This window comes from Vitis riparia, chromosome 17 (assembly GCF_004353265.1).
Source record: "Vitis riparia cultivar Riparia Gloire de Montpellier isolate 1030 chromosome 17, EGFV_Vit.rip_1.0, whole genome shotgun sequence".
In the NCBI taxonomy this organism is placed as follows: Eukaryota; Viridiplantae; Streptophyta; class Magnoliopsida; order Vitales; family Vitaceae; genus Vitis; species Vitis riparia.
In genome coordinates this window covers 6435727-6458065 of record NC_048447.1, presented here as the reverse complement: position 1 = coordinate 6458065, position 22339 = coordinate 6435727, and the positions used below count along the sequence as shown (strand labels likewise).

The following is a 22339-nucleotide window of genomic DNA, read 5'->3' as shown; positions in this document are numbered from 1 at the left end:
AGAATATAAAAAGTTTTTAAATTTTTTATAAAATTGAGGATATTTGGTAAGTTATTTTTATAAAAGAATTTTAAAAATAAAAAACAAAAGGACTTGTTCGAAAAAATTGTTTCCTTTTTTTTAAAAAAAAAAAGTTGTTTTGATTTTGTAAAAACATTTTAAATTCAATGTATATAATATTAATTAATTAAATTTAATTGAAGTCTTATTGAAAATGAAAAAAAAAATTGCAATTATAGATAAATTAAAAAATATATAGTTTTTAGTAAAAACATAAATAATAATATTATAATAAAATCATAAATTATATTTTAAGTAGAAAATATACTATTTTATTATATGTTAGAAAAATGATATTTTGTTATATTCATGTATTAATGAGTTTATTATTTAATTTTTTAATTATTTTAAAAAATTAATAAGCATGTTAAAAAATCCAACGCATTAAGCTTATTTAATTTAGAGTTAATTTGCTTAGTGAAAAAAAATAAAAATAATAATAATTCTATGTAGAAGATAAATAACGGAGTGTATGTGTCTTTCTATTTTATTTTATTTTTAAAAAGGCATAGTAAAAACAAATTTTATTTGTTCTTTAAAAGATGTTCTCTATTTCACTTTGTCTTTAAAAATTAGAAACAAAGAACAATAAGCAAACAATATTATAAATTTTTAAAAATTATTTTCTATTTTTAAAAATAGAAAACAGTTTTTAAAAACTTTGCCAAACATACTCTAAATTTCAAATTTGAGTTTTCACTTACCCTTTTAATCAAATAATTCTTCATTGTATTGTGAACGCTTAACTAATGATGTATTTTTTTTATATTTATATTTGATTTTAACTATTTGATAAAAATTATAAGAAAATAATTTCTATATATTTTATGGTTGTGATTGAATTTATTTTATTTGATAGCAATTATCTTTTTCCATTTTTACATTATAACCATAGTCCAAAATAAAATTATGGCAAAATATTTTTTAAGTTCTGCACGAATTTTTTTTTTAAGAATATTTTTCTATTTTCAAAATGGGAAAATAAATTTTAGAAAGAACTTGTTTGTTTTGTGTATGTAAAAAATAAAATAAGACAATAGACTTTTTTATATATATATAATAAAAAATATTGTATAATTTATCCAAAAATATATAAATAAACCATTTTTTCTCGTTTTAAAGTTTTTTTTAAGGATAATTCCATGAAGTGAAATGTCAACCAAACAAATCTGAAATATTAGTGGTTCTTCTAACTTTTTTAACGGTAATCCAAAACAATTGCTCTAATATGGCAGTGTTTTATATACCCACCAGCATGAAAACTAATAATGTGTGTTTGATATAATTATATGAGTTATAATTAATTATTTTAATAAAAAATAAAAAATTATTTTTTATTTAATATCTAGAATTTTTATTACGTGGTTTTCAAAAGCACTTTAGAGCCTTAAAAAATGTTTTTGAAGAAAAATAAAACATTTGGTAAAATTCAAAAAACACTTTTAAAAAGTTATAAAATATAATAATTCTTAGAGAAACACTTGATAGACGATTTATTTTTTTAAAAAAAAAATACTTCTATTAAAAGTATTTTAAAGAGAAAAACTATTAAAAGTGTGTTTGATAGCATTTTTGTTGAAAGTGTTTTTAGTGAAAAATAATCAAGTGTTTATCCATAAAATATTATAAGTGAATTTTTAATCATATAAATGTTTTTTTAAAGTGTTTATGCCAAAGACCTGATTTTTATTTTCAAAAAAAAAAAAACACTTTATAGGCAAGTGTTTTTTAAAAACACTGTACTCTAAATCTACTCCAAATTATATGAGACCATTTTTAAAAGTTTTATCTAAATATATTTAAAACATTTAGAAGTTATTAAACAATTCAAACACTATTTTTATAATGATAAATATTTATTTGAGAATAAGTATTATTCAAAAGATAATACATTTTATAAAATAGTAAAGATTATCTTGACTCTAGATTGGACAAAAGTTATAACTCCTCTTTCAAGCTCACATTTTTAAGGAAGTTATCGGTTCACAGTTCACTGGTCGGAATGACAGTCGAATCGCAATCAAATTGGTAATATCATAAATATATAATTTATATATTATTTAAAAATTAAAATTTTATTTAAAAAAAATCAGAGAATTAGTTTCAAATTAGAAGTTTAAATTAAAATCAGAATTTTAATTTAAAATTAGAAAATTTAATTTTAAAGCAAAACTTATTTTAAAATAATAATTTTATTTAAAATTATAATATTTTCATTAATTTAAATTAAATTCATGAGTTTTAAAAATCATAAAGTTAAAAAAATAATAAATATAAAGTAAAATAAAAATAATGGATATGAACTAATAAGTAATAAGGTAAATTTAAAAAAAAATCTGGAAATGAAATGGGAAAATGGGACACATTGCGTTGGAGATGGGAAGAGAGAAGAGGGGTAGTGTCGTAGGAAGGAGAGGGGGGTGCTGGTTGGAGGCGCACGTAGTTGGAAAAGGAAGGAGAAGAGAGACAGTGTCGTAGTGACCAAGGATGAAAAAATCGGTAATCACAGATATATCGGTACTTCGATTTTACGGATATATCAAAGATATATCGGTGGATATTTTGGAAAAAAATATCGGTAAGCTTAAAATTGTTAAAAACTCATGAAAATGTAAGGAAAACCTCATAATAATATAATTAGAAGTATAATAGATATTTTAAAGTTATTTTATTGAAAATTTTGATATATGTATAACATGATTTATCATATTTGATAATAATATCGAATATATCGATAAAAATATGAATTTTATAAGTGTACATTTATTATTAAATTACATATAATATTATGATATTTGATTATAATATGTCTAATTTTAAAATATATATTAATATTAAAATATGATCCATTTAATTCAATTGTATTAAATAATATAAAATAAATTATGATATATATATATATATATATATATATATATATATATATATAATTTTTTAATATTTAATTAATTATTAATGATATTAAAAACATTATGAAGAAAATTATATAATTTTTATATTTTTTGTAATTAATAAAAAGAAAATTTTGCATTTAATTATAAAATAATTATAATTAATTTGCTCTTTAAAATATTCTTTTAACATTTTCTTTATATAATGATTTTAAGTATATATATGTTTGGTGCACTTTATATTACAAAGGCGAGTTAGCCTAGATTCCACTCGAAAGTTGAAGCGTGGGCACTGTAGCACATTTGACTTTTACTGTAGCGCGTTTGACTTCGTTGACCCGCGTTGACCATGCAACGATGGGGTGGTTGAAAAAAACCTTTTATACACAGCAAAACAACGTCGTTTTGAAGGGGAAAAAAAATTAAATAGTTGAACTGTCCAATTTGTTGGTCGAATCGCTAGCTCACCCGATCTGATTCTGGTTTAACTATTCGCCAGCTCAATTCATCGGACTAGACCAGAATTGTGACTAGCTAGAGGTTAGACTGGTCGGACCAACCTGTCTAGTGCGACTTTTAAAACCATGCAAAAAACAAATAAATAATATCCAGCTATAATTCAATTTTGTGGAGAGAAAAAAATGTCTTGAATTTTCAATCATTGAAGGGACTCGAACCCAACCAAAAGGTTCTCCAAGCATTGAGCCAACCACTAGGACAAGCTTACCCCTTATTTTATAAGTTAAACCAAATATATAAACTCAAATTCATCATATAAATATAATATTAAAACAAATTTTTTAAAAATAAATTAATTATAATTATTTTATAATTAAATGAAAAATTTTCATCTAGCTAAATGCCAAAAATATAAAAATTATTGTGATAATTTTCTTCATTATGTTTTTAATATCATTAATATATTAATTAAATATTAAAAATTATACATATATTATCATTTATTTTATATCATTTAATACAATTGAATTAGTATTAAACATATTTTTAAATTAGACATATTATAATCATATATCATAATATTATTATTGAATAATATTTGATATAATTTAATAATAGATATATACTTATGAAATTTATATATTTTTTTTATCAACATATACAATATTATTATCAAATATGATAAATTATATGATACATATATCAATTTCTTGAACAAAACAACTTTAAAATATCTATTATACTTCCAATTTTATTTTTAAGAATCTTTTCTTACATTTGTATAAGTTTTGATTAATTTTAAGTTCATCAATATTTTGTGTCAAAATATCCATTAATATATCTTTGATATATCTGTAAAATGGAAGTACAAATATATCCATAATTACTGATATTTTCATCATTGATCATACCTCAACCACCCATTCAAACACACACCAAAAAAACCCTCATAAAAATAATGTGAAAGCATTTCCAAATCTCAAAACTAAACTATAAAACAAAATTAGTGATGTCATTGCACATAAACAACTTAACTAAACAAAGACCATGAGAAAGAATCAATGAAACCGAGTCACAAAAGTCTTCAAATTGATAAATGGTAGTTTTTTCATTCATTTTTTCATTCGTTCATGTATAGAGTATATATAGAGGGTAATCACCATTCTAAGAATGGGAAAGAATGATACAAGGAAAGAATGATATAAGGAAATAACAACTAATATCCTAATATCTCAACTTTTCTAATATCTCAATATTCCTAATATATCAACTTTCCTAATATCTTAACATTCCTAATATCTCAACACTAAATGATACAAGGAAAGAATGATATAAGGAAAGCATTCCTAATATCTCAACACTCCCCCTCAAGTTGGTGCATAGATGTCACACATGCCCAACTTGTCTAAAAATTTTGAGAACACTTGACTTGAGACAACTTTGGTGAGGATATTGGCTAATTGATTTTCTGATCGAATCTTAGGCAATTCCACAATCTTATCATCCAACTTTTCTTTAATGAAGAATCTATCCACCTCGACATGCTTTGTACGATCATGTTGTACTGGATTATGAGCAATGTCACATGCGGCTTTATTGTCACAAAACAATCGGATTGGTTGCCTAGATAGGTAACCTAAATCCTGTAAGAGGAGTCTTAGCCATAATGTCTCACAAAGTCCTAGAGCCATACCTCTAAATTCCGCTTTTGCACTTGAACGAGCGACAACATTCTGCTTCTTACTTTTCCATGTCACAAGATTACCACCTACAAAGGTAAAGTAACCAGATGTAGATCGCCAATCATCTACTACACCGGCCCAATCAGCATCAGTATATACTTCTATACTTTGATGATCAACATTTTTAGCGAACAAAATTCCCTTCCCAGGAGCATTCTTCAAATACCTCAAAATACGCATGACTGCATTCATATGTTGCTCTCCAGGATTATGCATGTATTGACTCACTACACTCAATGCATAAGCAAGATCTAGTTTTGTACGAACTAAGTACATTAATCTCCCCACAAGTCTTTGGTATCTTCCCTTATCGGTTGATACTTGATTAGGCTCAACACACAATTTCAGACCTTCTTCTATTGGTGTATTAACAGGTTGACATCCCAACATTCCAGTCTTCTGTAAAAGATTTAAGGCATAGTTTCTTTGAGACAGAAAAATTCCTTCACTTGATCAAGAAACTTCAATCCCAAGAAAGTATTTCAGAGAACCTAGATCTTTCATTTCGAATTCTTTAAATGGATAATTTTGCAAAGCTTTTCTTTCTTCGGGATCATTTCCTGTAACTACCATGTCATCCACATATACGATAAGTGTTGTAATCTTACCATGTTGCTTTTTCAGGAACAAAGTGTGATCTGAATTACTTTGACGATAGCCAAAAGCTCTCATTGATTTTGTGAACCTTCCAAACCATGCTCTCGGGGATTGCTTCAACTCATACAATGACTTCTTCAATTTGCACACCTTCTGACATTGCTTTTATGACACCATGCATCCTGGTGGAAGATCCATATATACTTCTTCAGATAACTCGCCATGCAGAAAGGTATTTTTCACATCGAACTGTTGTAATGGTCAATCTAGGTTTGCAGCTAAAGACAGTAATACTCGAACTGTGTTGATCTTAGTTACATGTGCAAATGTCTTTGTGTAGTCAATTCCATAAGTTTGAGTGTACCCTTTTGCTACCAATCTTGCTTTAAATCGTTCAATACTACCATCTGCCTTGTACTTCACAGTATAGATCCAACGACACCCAACTGGCTTATTTGCTGGTGGACATTCTACGAGTTCCCATGTTTCATTCTTCTGCAATGATTTCATCTCTTCATTCATGGCTGCTTTCCACCTTGGATCAGCTAAGGCTTCCTGCACACTGTTAGGAATAGCTACAGTAGATAATTGATTTACAAATGACTTATTTGATTTAGACAAACGATGGTTAGACACATAGTTGCTCATGGGATATTTGACTTTGGTAGACAATTCAGGTTCATATGTGGATTTAGGAATACCTCTATTATGACGGCGTGGTAACCGTTTCATGAATGGATCAGGTTCCAAATTAAGAACATCCTCAGCAGACGACGATTGGTTTGGTATTTCAGTGAAGACATCTTCGGACCTAAATTGTTGACCACTCATATCCAACTCACCCACTTCCTAGTTCACTAGTTCAGATTGTCCAGATTCATCCTCCTCAGAGATATGATAATCATAATCGAGAGTCTGAATTTCCTTATGGTGCTCCCCTTAAAGTTCAGACTTAGATGAAAAATACATCGAATCTTCATGAAACACCACATCCATTATAATAAACATTCGTCGAGTTGGAGGATGGTAACATCGATATCCCTTTTTGTGCAATGCATATCCAACAAACACACATTGCAATGCATGAGAAGTTAACTTGGTGTGTTGGTGTTTGTGTAGATGCACAAATGCCACACAACCAAAAACACGAGGAGGTAGATTTGGGACGGTTGGGGCAACTATGGCATTAGTAAGAGCTTGAAGAGGTGTTTGGAAGTTAATTGAGCTAGAAGGTACCCGATTGATCAAGTATGCGACAGATGTGATTGCTTCTCCCCAATAAGATATCGGTATTTTTGCTGCTATCAAGGAAACACGAACAACCTCTAACAAGTGCCGATTTTTCCGTTTAGCGACTCCATTTTGTTGGGGTGTATTGGAACAAGTAGTCTGATGAATGATGTCATGTTCTTCCAAATACTTTTGAAGATCAGAACTCTGATATTCTCCACCATTATCACTACTCAAAACCTGAACCTTTGCATTGTACTGAGTTTCAATCATTTTATGAAAATTTTGAAACAACAAGTTCACTTCATCTTTGGTCTTCATCAAGCATAACCATGACATTCTGGTACAATCATCAATAAAAGTAACAAACCAACGTGAGCCACTCAAAGTTGGGACTTTGGATGGGCCCCAAACATCAGAATGTATAATCATAAAAGGAAGCGGACTTTTATTCAAAATTAACGGAAACGAAGCACGATGACTTTTAGCCAATTCACAAATATCACAACGGAAACCAGAAATATCACTCTTTGCAAACAAACTAGGAAACAATTTTTTTAAATAACTAAAGGAAGCATGTCCCAAACGTCGATGCCACAACCAAATTTCAGACTTTTTCTTCTCCTCCTCAGATCCATCTGCCATCAAGGCTTGTTGCAACTTATTTGAATCCTTTGACTGCAAGTCCAAGTAATAGAGTTTTCCCCGCTTAATACCACAACCAATTGTCTATCTTGTTTGGATGTCCCTAATCACACAAAATTCAGGCCAAAAAATGACAATACAAGATAAGGCTGTAGTGATTTGAGAAACTGACAAAAGATTGTAATCTAGAGATGGAACAACTAAAACAGAATCCAAATTCAAAGTATTAGTACGAGTTAAGGATCTTTCCCCAATGACTGGGGTTGTGTTACCATTGGCTGTGGAAACAATTTTTTGTGAGAAAGGCCTAATGGGTGAAACCTGTCTAGAATCAAAAGTCATATGATCTGTAGCATCATAATCAATTATCCATGCACTATTAATAACAGGTATAAAAGTATTTAAAAACTTACCACCATGATCTATAGCAGCTACCAATGCAGAGGCTTTCTCAGCAACATTAGCCTTTGTTTTTATTTCGGCAACAGTTGCAGTCGAGGTTTTCTTGGAATCCTTCTTCCGTTGATCACAATTATTATCATTAATAACAAAGTGGTGATAGCCTAAACATGATCTAAAGGTCCATGGTTCAAACCCTCGGTTCCTCATTGTTTTCTTGGTCATACCAAGAGTCGTTGCTTTGAAATTGTGGGATATCCAGACTGGTGGGATCAGTCTTATTGTAGTGAGTGCATTTGAAGGTTGACTTATCAATATTAGGGCTTGTCTTAGGATGGTTGATTGCTGTCGGACTACCATAGCGACAAAATATCCAGGATTTCAATTCATGGCTCTGATACCATCTTCAAATTGATAAATGGTAGTTTTTTCATTCATTTTTTCATTCGTTCATGTACAAAGTATATATAGAGGGTAATCACCATTCTAAGAATAGGAAAGAATGATACAAGGAAAGAATGATATAAGGAAATAACAACTAATATCCTAATATCTCAACTTTCCTAATATCTCAATATTCCTAATATCTCAACTTTCCTAATATCTTAACATTCCTAATATCTCAACACTAAATGATACAAGGAAAGAATGATATAAGGAAAACATTCATAATATCTCAACAAAAAGTGTACTCACAAAACGAAACTGAAGAACCAAAAGGGTGATGTAAAAATCATTCTCTCTCTCAAGGTTTAAACCTCTCTCTAGTTTCTCTTTGTAAAAAACAATAGTAATACATTAAGTTTTAGATGTATGTCTTTATATTAAGGTGTTCTCTTTAAAGAAAGGAAAGTGTTCCTTCTATATGCGATATTGAGGTGTGTGTTCAATGATGCCATGGCAGTGTGTTTATCATGTGATCTTGGATGTAATAATGCTCTTATTCAATGAGTGTTGAGTGCACTCCGAGTGTGTATGGTGGTGGTATGAATGGTTAAATTATAGCTGCTATTTTAAAACTAATTGTTGTGGTGGTAATCATTGTATTGGCACATTTGTTGTGTGTGCCCTCCATTATTCCACACCAGCCCCACGTATCCTTCCACTCCCCCACACGTTGATGGGAGAGGCTTTTACAATTGAATGTAAAATTTATTCCATTTTTTCTCATTTTACAAGGATGCCATTTTTAATGAGTCAATAAGTCAATGATACTTTATTGCTTATATTGCATTAAATGGATGAATGACACTTTCGTGAATGTTAAAAAAAATAAGGATGAAAAGGTTATCAAAAGTTATAACAAAACTTAATTATGGCTTTTATAGTATAAAGATACTTTCAAAAAAAATATAAACATTGTCTTCGTTTTCTAAACATATTATTATTATTATTATTATATCATTTTTTTTTTAGTTTTTCCTAATATTTTTATGAATTTTTTATTAATTTTTATCTACTGATATTTTATGTCAAAATATCTACCTATATTTTCTTGATATATCTGATATATCTGTAAAATCTATGTACTAATATATCCGTGATACATGATTTCATGATTCCACTATACCTAATTCTTATAACCATAAAACAACATAAAAACTTTTTAAATAAGAGAATAGAAAAGGAAAAAAAAAGAAGAAAAAACCTAAATTGTTCCTACATTTTGGTGTCACTTATGGGAATTGTTGGTGGCGAAATTTCCCTGCTACAGTGATTGTTAATCAGCAACGAAATCTCGGTCAACGCATAGTATCAGTCCTTCCTCGTTCCTGCAAAAAGGCGTCCGGATGGGATGTCCGGATGCACCCTCCGATGGTTCTGTTAGCCATGACTCAAGAGATCAAGCTCTCAGGTTTGTTTCAGGGAGAAAAACCTTACCTTCCTCTTTGTGTGAAGCCTCTTTTATATAGTGTCAGAAAGCATGGCACCGCTTGGCTAGTGGGTCCCATTGTTATGATTGTGGCCCATAAGCAAAGCAATCATGACATTTCTGGTGTCAGAAGGCGGTTGTCAGGAAGGTATTTAGGCAGTGGACGTCGCCGCACTTTATGACTTTTTAAATATCGGGAATGTGTCAGGAAAACAGAGAAGATTTGGGAATGTCTTGTCAAATGTATCTTGCATTAATGATGAGTGACAGTTCAGTGGGCTTGGTCATCAGTGTTGTCAGAGTTATCTTCTTGATATGCGGGCGAAAGTGGATCCGGTGATTCTGCGAAAATCCAACGAGCTATGCTGTCCGGGTATGCTGTCACAAGAGTAGCCGGACATGTCTATCTGGGGAAGTTGAATCGTCTTCCCTTTCCCATCCGGTGGAAGATGCCGGATGAGATATACTTGGAGAAGGTGGAACGTCGCCCAGATCCGGATATGAGATATCCGGCTAAGGGGGAATGTCAGCCGGATATAATGGCGGTTGCGAGACACCCCGGGTGGATTGAGCGATGATTCCCCCGTCCGGGTATAACTAACTGTGCTACGTGTCGCAGGGGGATCGTCTGCGTGGCCAAAAGAGAGAGAGACATGTGACACTTTTTAGTGGGGATCCCACAATGCCCCCTTTTATACTGCCTGTCTGGCCTTGTCAGAAAAGGTGGGATAAAAATGTTACCTTTACACAATTTTTGTTTTATTTGGATGATGATGACACGTGGCGCTTTCTTGTTTGCGGGAGTTGGTGAGGCGCACTGACTTTTGAAAATTGTGCCAGACGGTATGTCGCTTCAGAACTTGTTGCCATTATGTTTCCTGCCGTTTGGGGGGGTTTTTCGAGGCGTTGCTTTTATAAGTAGGGGCCCAGAACCATCTGTCGATATTTTTCATTCCCTTTCCAGACTCTTGAGTGCCCCCAAAAATTCTTTAGAGCAAGCTCGAAGACGTGATAACTGGTTTTTCCAACTTTTTCCAGAAATCTTTGCAAGGTTTGCTATTCCTCTCTTCTCTTCTCTTTCACTTTTGTTGGTTGCGATGTTGCTTGTTTGTCCTTTTGAGGGAATAGATTGGGTTGGTAGAAGCGAATGATATATGTTGGTTTAGGGTTTGAGGTTTGAAGAGGTCAGTGCTACGCGGGAGGTTGACGAAGGGTTTTCAATGTATTTTGAGGGTTATTCGTAGGTTTCTTTGAATGTGATGTTGTTGAGAAAATGGCTTTTCCGTCGGGGCTGAGTGGTGTCAGTATAGTCTTCGAGTTAGGGTTTTTGGGTTTAGGGTTTTTGCAATGTGATACGCTTGGAATGCGCTTTGACTGGCGTTTTTCTTGTAATGCAGGTTTCACGTAATTCACGATGTCTTCAAAGAAGGGAAATGTGGCAACTGGTGCAGCCAAGCAGGGTAGTTCAAGTGGGCGAGTTAACCCTACTGATCTCCTAAATGAGAAGGAGTTTCGAGACTGTTTCAATATTCCAAACGAAGTATCCGTCTGTCTGTTAGAGGGTGATGTCGTGTCGACTGCCAAATCGGAGGATAATTCCATTTGCTTTTCCAATGAGCAGTTTAACGCGGGTCTTCGATTTCCGCTTCCCTCACTCTTCAAGCAGTTCCTTCACTATACACAGATTCCAGCGGCTAAGATCCACCCCAATATTATCTGGGTGCTGATGGGTTGCAGCATCCTGGATATGTTGTTCAGCCTGGATTTGTCCTTGTTGGAGGTATTGTTTGTTTACTCCATCAAGAAGGGGAAAAACAACATCTACAGTTTTTTCACCAGTTTTCCATCACTTCAACTGGTGACCAACCTTCCTGACTCGATTAAGGGGGGCGCCACAGGACATGTGATTGTTGCGAGTGCATGGACGGGTTCGTCAGTGCATCCGGACAAGAAATTCACTCCCAATCGATTGCTGAAGCACCCAAGTAGGAATAAGTTGTCTTTTGCTCTTTTGTAGTTGCGAGTTAAACTTGCTTTGTAAGATGATTAATCGGTTCTATTTTCTCGGATGCAAGCAAGGAAAGAAGGGGGAAGCTGGTGGAGTGGGTAGAAAAAGCTTCATTCAACCGTTTGAATAAGATGTTTGAGATTACGGCGGATGAGAGAAATTGGGAAACACTTCTTTCTGCGCAGAATCTGCGTTCAGTTACCCAAGAGCCTCAGCCGTATGTACTCAATATCCTCCCCAGGCGGCTTCCCAAATAGATGGTGATTGGAGAACATTTCGTTCTCAAAGATCTTCCTTTCTACGCGGAAGCGCGCGAGGCAGACGCCCAGGCTCGCCAGGCACTTCTCAGCAATCGGGAGGAAAGGAGGCAGGAAGGAACTTTACGAAAGGCTCCCGGCAGTAAACGCCCTGTGTCCTCTTCTCCTGCTAGTGCCCCAACAAAAAAGAAGAAGAAGAAAACTCTGAATAAGGGGAAATAAATAAAGGTGCCAACTCCTCCGAAGGAGTTTGTACCACCCCTATAGGTTATGAAAAGGAAGTAGAAATAAGAGAGCCAGAAAACCTCCTCACGCCTTCTATTTCAAGCGGCTTCGGTCATCTTGTGGGCCTAAACCTTTCGGGGCCTTCAATGGCAGCAGACGTTCGGATGGCGCTTCTGGCTGAGGAAGCAGCCTCCGTTTGCCAACCTGGCTCCCCTCACCCGGATGAGGACGCAACTGGGGCTTCTTGTGGTGAAACGTTGCTTCCCCCGGTGCCTCCAATGGAAGAAACAGTTCCTGAAGACCAAGGTTTGCCCCCTGGTGAACCAAGTTCGCGTGCTCTTGTTCCGGTGAAGAGGGCACCAATGAAGAAGGCATCCGCGGGGATGTTTCAATCGGCTCGCGACCTGACGTCTGGACTCAGCGGAAGGCTTCAGGATTGTTTTGGGGAAACCATTGAGGTCAGTTGCTCATCCGCTTAGAAGGTTCATCCGGCGGAGAGCGAGACAGTGATGGCAAAAAGAAATCCAACCGACCCGGTTCCGATTATGGAGGAGGGTTCGCCCGAAGAGACCCATCTGGAAATCCAGCCGGCCGCGATCATTGAAGGTCCGATTCTGAGGGATGAGCCACATCATAACGTCCCGTCAGAGGGGCGCCCGGTTGATGATGCAACTTGCACTTCCGCCAACTCTTTCAGCAGCTATGCGGAGTTGCAAGAGATGCTGAAACAAATTCCCTCTGGCTCAGAGGTTACTTTGCCTTCGATAAAGATGTTTGAAGCGGCGGAAATGGTATAGCTCCTCTCTCCTGAGTTTTGGTTTCATATTGACGCATCTTTCTTAGGGCTGGTATTGAATTGATTTGTTTGTGGGTCTTTTTGTAGCTGGTGAGCGGTATTCGCGGCATGGTTCAACATCGCAACCTTTTTACGGACCTGCTGCAGACTGCTAATTACATGAAAGCCTTCGTCTCCTAGCGCATGAGCAATGAAGATGAACTGCGCTTAAAACTGGAGCAGGCTGAAGCTAGTTTATCCGTTACCCGGAGGGCCTCTGAAGAGAGTGCTGAGGCCTTGAAGAAGTCCCAGGACGATAATGAAGCTCTCCGGTTAGAGCTGGCAGAGGTAAAAAACCTTGAGGAGGCTACCAATGCCCGCCTACGCGAGGCGGAAGATGAGGCGGCTCAGCTAAGGAGGGAGGTGAGACAGTTTTGGACGGAAGCGGCAGTTGAGAAAAAGCAAAGAGAAGACTTGCAGTTGTGTTTATTAACGCAAAAAGAAGAGCTGGAGGCTGAGTTTGCTGCGCAAAGGGAGGAACTCGAGGTTGAGTTTGCTGCGCATAGGGAGGAGCTCGAGGCGGATTATCATAAGCAGGTAGACGAGATGTACTTTTTTTGCTACCGTTGCTGCATGAAGAAACACGGTATCAAGCGGGATGTCCCCTCAATTCCCCCGGGTGAGGAGGAAAATTTGCGCCGCAAGCCTTCCTAGTGAAAACTTTTCTTTTTGTAATTTTTACTGGTACTTCTCTTTGTATCCGTTGTCCGGATGTCTTTTGTATAATATTTCACAATTATTAATGAGATATACTTATTCACATTGTCTGCCCATTTTTCTTTCATTGATAATATTGCTTCAAGTTAGCTGCATTCCAAGGACGAAGTAGAGGGGCTCCACTTAAGGTTCGCAAATGGTATGACCCATTTTCGTTGGCTTTTGACACCATATAAGGACCTTCCCAATTGGCTTGAAGTTTTCCGACTCCTTTCTCAACTGTATCTTCAAAAACTTTTCTAAGTACTAATGAACCTTCCTTGAAAATTCGAGGTTGCACCTTCCTGTTGTAGCACGTAGCCGCCTTTTGTTGATATGCAGCCATCCGGATGGATGCTGCTTCTCTAGCCTCATCCGCCCAATCCAAGTGTCTCGCAAGCTCGTCGTCTTCATTTCTTTGGCCTTGGATAGCAGTCCGGGCTGTTGGCATACCCACTTCAGTTGGGATGACAACATCTGTTCCGTATGCAAGGGCAAATGGGGTATTTCCTGTTGGCCTTCCGGGTGTGGTACGGTAGGCCCATAGGACGCCAGGTAACTCTTCTACCCACTTTCCTTTGGCTTTTTCCAACCGTTTTTTCAACGCACTTAGTAAGGTTTTATTAGTTGTTTCCGCTTGACCGTTGCTTTGAGGGTATCGCGGTGTGGAGTACAGATTCTTGATGTGAAGTTCCGTGCAAAAACCTTTAAAGACAGAGCTATCAAACTGAGGGTCGTTGTCGGTTACGATCGCCTAAGGGATTCCAAATCAACATACTATATTTTTCCAGGCGAAACTTTTGACGTCCTTGTCCTTGATGCTTGCATAGGCTTCAGCTTCTACCCACTTACTAAAATAATTGGTAGCAACGAGCAGAAACTTCTTTTGAGCGGGTGTAGTAGGAAAGGGTCCCATGATATCCATCCCCCATTGTGCGAAAGGCTAGGGGCTTGTCACTGAGTTTAACATCTCAGCGGGCATATGCGGGATTGGCGCATGTTTTTGGCATTTGTCGCATTTCCTGACATGGACCACTGCGTCCTGCCTCATTGTAGGCCAATAATATCCTTGTGAATGCGCCCGGTGCGCTAGGGTTTTGCCCCCTGAGTGGTTCCCGTAAACGCCTTCGTGCAGTTCAGACAGAACATACTGGATATCCGGCTGGATCAAGCACTTGAGGTACGGACCTCCGAAGGATCACCTATAGAGATCACCTCCGATTAGGGTAAAACGGGATGCTTGTACCCGGACATTGTGGGAGTGTTTGGGATTTTCAGGTAATGCCCCCGATTGTAAGTAAACCCTGATGTCAATAGCCCAATCATTTTCCTTTGGGCTCACGTTGCAGGCGTGTGATTCAGCAATGGCGGGAGTGATTTGAACATATATTGGTAGCATTGTTGACTCTTTTATGGGAAATGATGCAGCTATTCTTGCCAAAGCGTCGGCCTGCACATTATCCCCCCTTGGGATTTTCTCGATGATCCATTCTTCCAGCCGGTTGAGTGTCTCTTGTACTTTTAATGAGTATTTAGTCATGCACTCGTCCTTTACCTCGTATTCTTTTAGTATTTGCCCCACGACGAGCTGAGAGTCGCTGTGGATTTTGAGTTTTGAGACGTTCAAAGTGATTGCAAGGTTCAATCCGGATAAGATGGCCTCATATTCAGCCTCGTTGTTTGAGGCGGGAAAATTCAGACGGATGGATTGCTCCAATCGTTCTCTTGTTGGCGTTTTGAGAAGAAGTCCAACCCCTGATCCAGACGAGCGGGAGGCTCCATCAACATATAGAGACCACCAATTATCCGGAGTTGATTCTTTACCCGGGGTGCTTGTTTCGGGCAATTCTGTTATAAAATTTGCCATGACTTGCCCTTTCAGAGATAATCTGGGTTGATATCCTGTTCCATATTCCCTCAACTCTATCGCCCATCGCAGCATCCTGCCTGTTATGTCGGGTTTATGAAGGATATTCTTGAGAGGTTGATTGGTGAGAACGGTTATGGGGTGAGCTTGGAAATAGGGACGCAATTTCTGAGCGGCTGTGCGTAGCGCTAAAGCAGTCTGCTCCATCCTTGAATATCTTGTTTCTGCGTCGGCAAGCGCTTTGCTGATGAAATATACGGGTTTTTGCTCTCGAGGCGACAAGAAACGGAGCAAGACTACGCTCACAGCCCAATCGGTAACTGCTAGATATAGGTATAGTCTTTCCCCAGGTTGCGGACTGCTCAGAATGAGGGGTTGAGAGAGATACCACTTGATTTCTTCAAATGCATTTTGGCAGTTTTGCGTCCATCCAGATTTATTAATATCTCTGAGTGCCAGGAAGAAGGGCTTCATCTTGTCTGTGAATCGAGCTATGAAGCATCCGAGAGCGACGAGTTTGCCAATGAGGCATTGTAGCTGCTTCTTGTTTGTTGGTGCGAGCATGTTGGCGACTACTTTCACTTGATCTGGATTGATTTCAATTCCTCTTTGGGTAACCATGAACCCTAGGAACTTTCTTGAGCTTACTCCGAACGCGCATTTGGCTAGGTTAAGCTTCATGCCATACTTTCTCAATAAATGAAAAACTTTCTGTAAGTGTTGGGTGTGTTCGTCTCGGATTTTGCTTTTGACTACCACATCGTCAATGTACACCTCAATAATATTGCCAATCAGCGGCTTGAAGATCTTGGTCATCAATTTCTGATATGTAGCACCAGCATTCTTGAGTCCGAAGGGCATGACTTTATAACAGTAGAGCCCATGAGGAGTTATGAAGGAAGTTTTTTCTTCATCATCCGGAGCCATGGGGATTTGATGGTATCCGGAGAAAGCGTCCAGAAAGGATAGTCTTTCATGCCCAGAGGTTGCATCTACTATCTGATCTATTCGTGGTAGTGGAAAACTGTCTTTGAGGCACGCGTCATTGAGGTTGGTGTAGTCTACACACACCCGCCATTTTCCTCCCTTCCTTGGGACCACTACTACGTTCGCTAACCATTCTGGATACTCTACCTCCTTAATAAATTTGACCTCCAATAATTTTTCCATTTCTTCCTGAATGACTTTCTGCCGGTCCGGATGGAATCGTCGGATTTTTTGTCGAACAGGCTTGGAGGTGGCTAATACGTTGAGCCTGTGAAAGGCTACGCTCGGAAGTATTCCAGGCATGTCCGAGTGGGCCCAAGCAAAAATATCTCGATTTTGTTGGAGCACTTTTTGAAGTTCAAATTTCTCAGCTATTGGTAAGAGGGTACTAACGTACGTGAAGTGTTCACCTTCCTTTGATATCCGGACGGCTTCCAATGGATCTGTTGCCGGGGGATCTTTGTCTCCCGGGTGCTGTAACTGCTATTGATCAGAAGTAGTTGCTCCTTTGGAGGAGTGCTCGCTGTTGGTACTGGGTCCGGCTTCGCGAGCGATCTGATAACATTGTCAAGCAGCAAGCTGGCTTCCGTAAAGATTAATTTGCCCATCTCGGGTAATGAAGCTGACCTTTTGATGATACGTGGAAGGAATGGCTTTCATTCCGTGTAACCACGTACGTCCCAAGATGGCATTGAAAGGAGATAAATCCTCAACCACAGAAAACAGAACGTTTAGGATGACTGGCCCAACATAAACCAACAGTATTACATCTCCGAGTGAGGTTGTGGAGGAACCATTAAATCCGGACAAGGTTCTTCCGGGATTTTCTAAGCTGGAGGGTTTGAAGCCCATTCGTTTAATGACTGCCACCTGCAACAAGTCTGCAGAGCTACCTGGGTCGATCAAAATTCTTTTCACGTCGTAGTCTCTCACCCCTACTGTTAGGACGAGAGCATCTCGGTCCGGTTGCAGCAATCGGGTTGGATCTATAGCGGGGAAGATAATGGTTCCATCTATGGGAGGGGTGCTCCCAGTGGCTAATCCTGGTCGGATGGAGCTCACGTGTTCTCGAACCGTGGCTGCTCGCAGCAGTCTCTGTCTTTTCCTTTTGGAATTGTACTCGTCATCCAAGGGTCCTCCGTATATGTAGTTGATCATTGTCCTAACAGGAGCTGCTGGGGCGCGTGGGCCTCGGTTACGGGGAGATTCTTCACCTTGAGGAGCTGGTCGAATATATTGTTTCAAATGACCTGCTTTCAGGAGATCCTCCACCATGTAACGGAGGCTTATGCATGCTTTAGTCGTGTGCCCGTGATCTTTGTGGTATTCACATCTTTTGTTGCGGTCCCTTTCTGAGGGGTTAGATCGTATTGGCACTAGCCATCTGAATCCGGGCAGATTGCGGATTATAGGAAGCAGTTTTTCGTATGACTTGGTGAGAGGTGTTTGAACGAGTGGTGGGCGCCGCTCGTCTTACCTCCGGTTGGATGTCCCAGGATGGCTGGGTGTTTTGAAGCTTCTGGTGGCTTCGTTTTTAGTGGCTTAGCCAGTTACCAGGATCGGCTGTGCAGCGGCACGGATGTCGTCCTCTAACATGGAGTATTTATTCGCTCGCCGGAATAACTTGTCCATGGTTGTGGGAGGTTTTTTAGCGAGGGACTCGAAGAAGGGGGTCCCTGGGCATATGCTCCGCTTAAAAATTTGGAGGATTGCATCCATGCTATACGATTCGACTTGTAGAACAGCTTGTCCGAAGCGCTTAACGAACTCTCTCAAAGTTTCATTTTCTTGCATTTTGAGGTTCTGCAGGGTGCTGATATTCTGCTTATGTCTGGCTGAGCATAAGTATTGCCCCACGAAGACCTCGGACAAATCCCAAAAATTGTCAATCGAGTTTACGGGCAGTCGGTGGAACCATGAAAGAGGCTGGCCTTTCAGACTGGCTAGGAAAACCTTGCACAACAACATATCATTCCCCATGTCAAGGGTCATGAGCTGCCGGTAATGCATTATATGATCAAAGGGATCGCTGGATCCATCATATGCGGAGAATTTCGGGATGATGAATCCTCGCGGGGGTTCATATTTAACGATACGAGAGCTGAAAGGCGTGGAGAGCATGTCATCTAAGCGCCTACTAATAGAGCCTAGAGGGGCTGTACACGAGGGAAGTTTGCCACCCTGCACAAATGGGGGGTGGGTAGCACGTCTTCGTAGAATAGGTGAGCTCGAGGGCTCAAAGTATGCATCCAGTGGTATGGTGACGCGAGGCCTGCTTTTGTAGGGTGTTTGAGGTCCCAAACGCGCGTACATGGCGTCAGATAATTGAGGCCTCCTCTTAAGTCGTGATTTGGATGAGACTCGAGTAGAGCCTGAACTTTCGTCTCGTCGGACATGGTGAGCATGCACTGGGGTCTGACTAGGCCCTGCTTCCTGCAGCCCAAGGGTTGGGCTCGCTTCTCGGGGGAGTGGAATTCCCTGGCTATGACAGGGGTCCTGCCCCCGCTGATAGTGCTGAGGTTGGGGAGAGCTTCTGATCCTCAAGACACTGTTTTCTTCCCTGAGTTTCCTCGTTTCTTGGAGCAGAATTTGCATCTGCCGTTCATTCTCTCGCTGTCGTCTTTCCATGGCGTCCCGCCACTCGGAGTGACTTTCGACACCTTTGGCTGAAGCACGACTCCTTAAGGGTGAAACCATCTTTACAGTTGGAAGGTATAGGATTTACTGAGTAGAGAAGACGGTTCCCACAGACGGCGCCAGTGTTGGTGGCGAAATTTCTCTACTACAGTGATTGTCAATCAGCAACGAAATCTCAGTCAACGCATAGTATTAGTCCTTCCTCCTTCCTGCAAAAAGGCGTCCGGATGGGATGTCCGGACGCACCCTCCGATGGTTCTGTTAGCCATGACTCAAGAGATCAAGCTCTCAGGTTTGTTTCAGGGAGAAAAACCTTACCTTCCTCTTTGTGTGAAGCCTCTTTTATATAGTGTCAGAAAGCATGGCACCGCTTGGCTAGTGGGTCCCATTGTTATGATTGTGGCTCATAGGCAAAGCAATCATGACATTTCTGGTGTCAGAAGGCGGTTGTCAGGAAGGTATTTAGGCAGTGAACGTCGCCGCACTTTATGACTTTTTAAATATCGGGAGTGTGTTAGGAAAACAGAGAAGATTTGGGAATGTCTTGTCGAATGTATCTTGCATCAATGATGAGTGACAGTTCAGTGGGCTTGGTCATCAGTGTTGTCAGAGTTATCTTCTTGATATGCGGGCGGAAGTGGATCCGGTGATTCTACGAATATCCAACTAGCTATGCTGTCCGGGTATGTTGTCAAAAGAGTAGTCGGACATGTCTATCCGGGGAAGTTGAATCGTCTTCCCTTTCCCATCCGGTGGAAGATGCCGGATGAGATATACTTGGAGAAGGTGGAACGTCGCCCAGATCCGGATATGAGATATCCGACTAAGGGGGAATGTCAGCCGGATATAATGGCAGCTGCGAGACACCTCGGGTGGATTGAGCGATGATTCCCCCGTCCGGGTATAACTAACTGTGCTACGTGTCACAGGGGGATCGTCCGCGTGGCCAAAAGAGAGAGAGACATGTAACACTTTTTAGTGGGGATCCCACAGGAATGAAGATGAGTTCTTTGAAAAATGACTTGCAAAAACCTCCTTAGCTTAAGGGGTTCACCTTGCCAAAACTATAGGAATATTTGAACGTTGGAAAGGACATTTTGACTAGTAAATATAAGCTTTGATCTAGCAAAATGAAACTTTGATGCATGACAATGAAAAACTTAGGGTGTAGTTGATGGGACAACACTCACCAACGTGCTATTCTAGGCAACACCCTCATTATCAGTCCCAACAAGCTTATTCTACCCATTTGATGAAGAGGCAAATTAGTATGAAATGGGGTAACTTGCTCCATCCAAGACAAAGGAACACTTGAATTACAACTTGATGAGTTAAAGGCTTGTGTCAATTCCATGAAGGGGAAGACAACTTAGCGAATGTTTACTTGAAGAATGTAAGTATTAGTTGGGACACTATTCACCTCACACATTATTAAAATTGACTTACCAATTGGTTTTGTGTTCCCTAAATTCTAGATGTATTACAAGATAGGTGATATCAATGATCACCATAGGCATTTTTTTTTATAATTTATGACACTTATGCAAGGGAACAATGTGTTGATGTGTCAAAGCTTTTGTGATCAATTTGCAAGGCCCTACACTCATATGGTTTCATAATCTACTAAGTGGATACATTTTTAGAACTTTGCACAATATTTCTTTCATAGCACATGTGTTCTTCCAAACAAAGATGGGACATGGACTTACTTTTCAATATAAGCATGATGAATGGAGAGAGACTCTTAAGAATATGTGCAACACTTTAGCATTGCTCTAGTACAAATGGAGCGGTATAATGATGTAATTGCCCTTATTGCATTTAAAAGAGGGTTGCTTGTGGACTCTGACCATTACATGTCTCTTCACAAAAAAAAGTTGAATAGCATGGAAAAGGCTTTCACAAGAGCATACAAGTATGCTAATTTAGAATAAGACATCACCATAGCTAAACCCCAAAATTCTTATAATAGCAAGTGAATAGAATATTAAACATTCGGGTGGCATAAAGGATTCCCAACTAAGCAAGTCAAATATTCAATTAAGTCAAATTAGAAGTCTGCCCAGTCATTATCTACCAACCCACTTATAGAGACCTAATTTTGGCATAGAGCCTAGAAAAGAATATGGGACACCCTTACAATGATGCCTTGGTACTAGTAGTTATCTTGTTGATTGCTAAATTGCCAAGTGCAAAGAATACTAATTGACCTTAGAAGCTCGACATACATCATATTTACATATACAACATAAAGAATGGGGTTATTGACTCTCATATTGTTTCTAGATATGGTTCATTAATTGGCTTTACCAGTGACTTGATGTTAGCAACGGGGGAATATTACATTACTTGTCAGAGTGAAGTTGACTATGATAATGATAAAATTCCTCATAGTGGATGTGTCTTCTCCCTATAATGCAATATGTGGAAGAACCTAAACCCACCAGATATAGGTAGCATCAACCACTTAACACCAAAAGATCTTCTATTGACAACATAAGAAGTAATGGAGATAGTGGGGGATCATCTCCATGCTTGGAAATGTTATTGTGTCACTACAAAAGGAGTTTTGAAAAAGTTAAACGCTAGTGCAAGAGACTTCTAACAAGCACAAGATATGGCAAGAAAGCATGCAAATTCTTTCTCGGTTGTAGATAACATCGAGAGATCAAGAGATATCAATCTTTAACAAATAGAATGGTAAAGAGTTATGAGAAGATAGAGATTGATTGAAAGACCTATAAAGGCGTCCCAATTCCTCTTTACTAAATAGAAATGTTTCAATCATGATTATTAGTCTTTAACTCGCAGTCTGTATGCCTCAACCATTTTTTCATTGAACCTATCATTACTTTACCAAATTCTTTCTCGATTGTAGATAACATCGAGAGATCAACTCTAATAAGCCTTTAACGAACAAAATGGTAAAAA

At 38.4% G+C, this 22339-nt stretch overlaps 1 protein-coding gene across 1 annotated transcript; it reads right to left on the bottom strand.

Moving 5' to 3' along the window:
* Positions 1-17338: 17338 nt before the first annotated feature.
* Positions 17339-18046, bottom strand: LOC117904043. Its single transcript, XM_034816571.1, has one exon. It carries the CDS (start codon positions 18044-18046, stop codon positions 17339-17341), a length of 708 nt encoding a protein of 235 aa, XP_034672462.1.
* Between the last annotated feature and the right edge of the window lie 4293 nt (positions 18047-22339).

Coding starts and splice junctions, on each gene's coding strand:
- LOC117904043 (XM_034816571.1), bottom strand. CDS start 18,046: ATGGTGGAGGATCTCCTGAAAGCAGGTCATTTGAAACAATATATTCGA.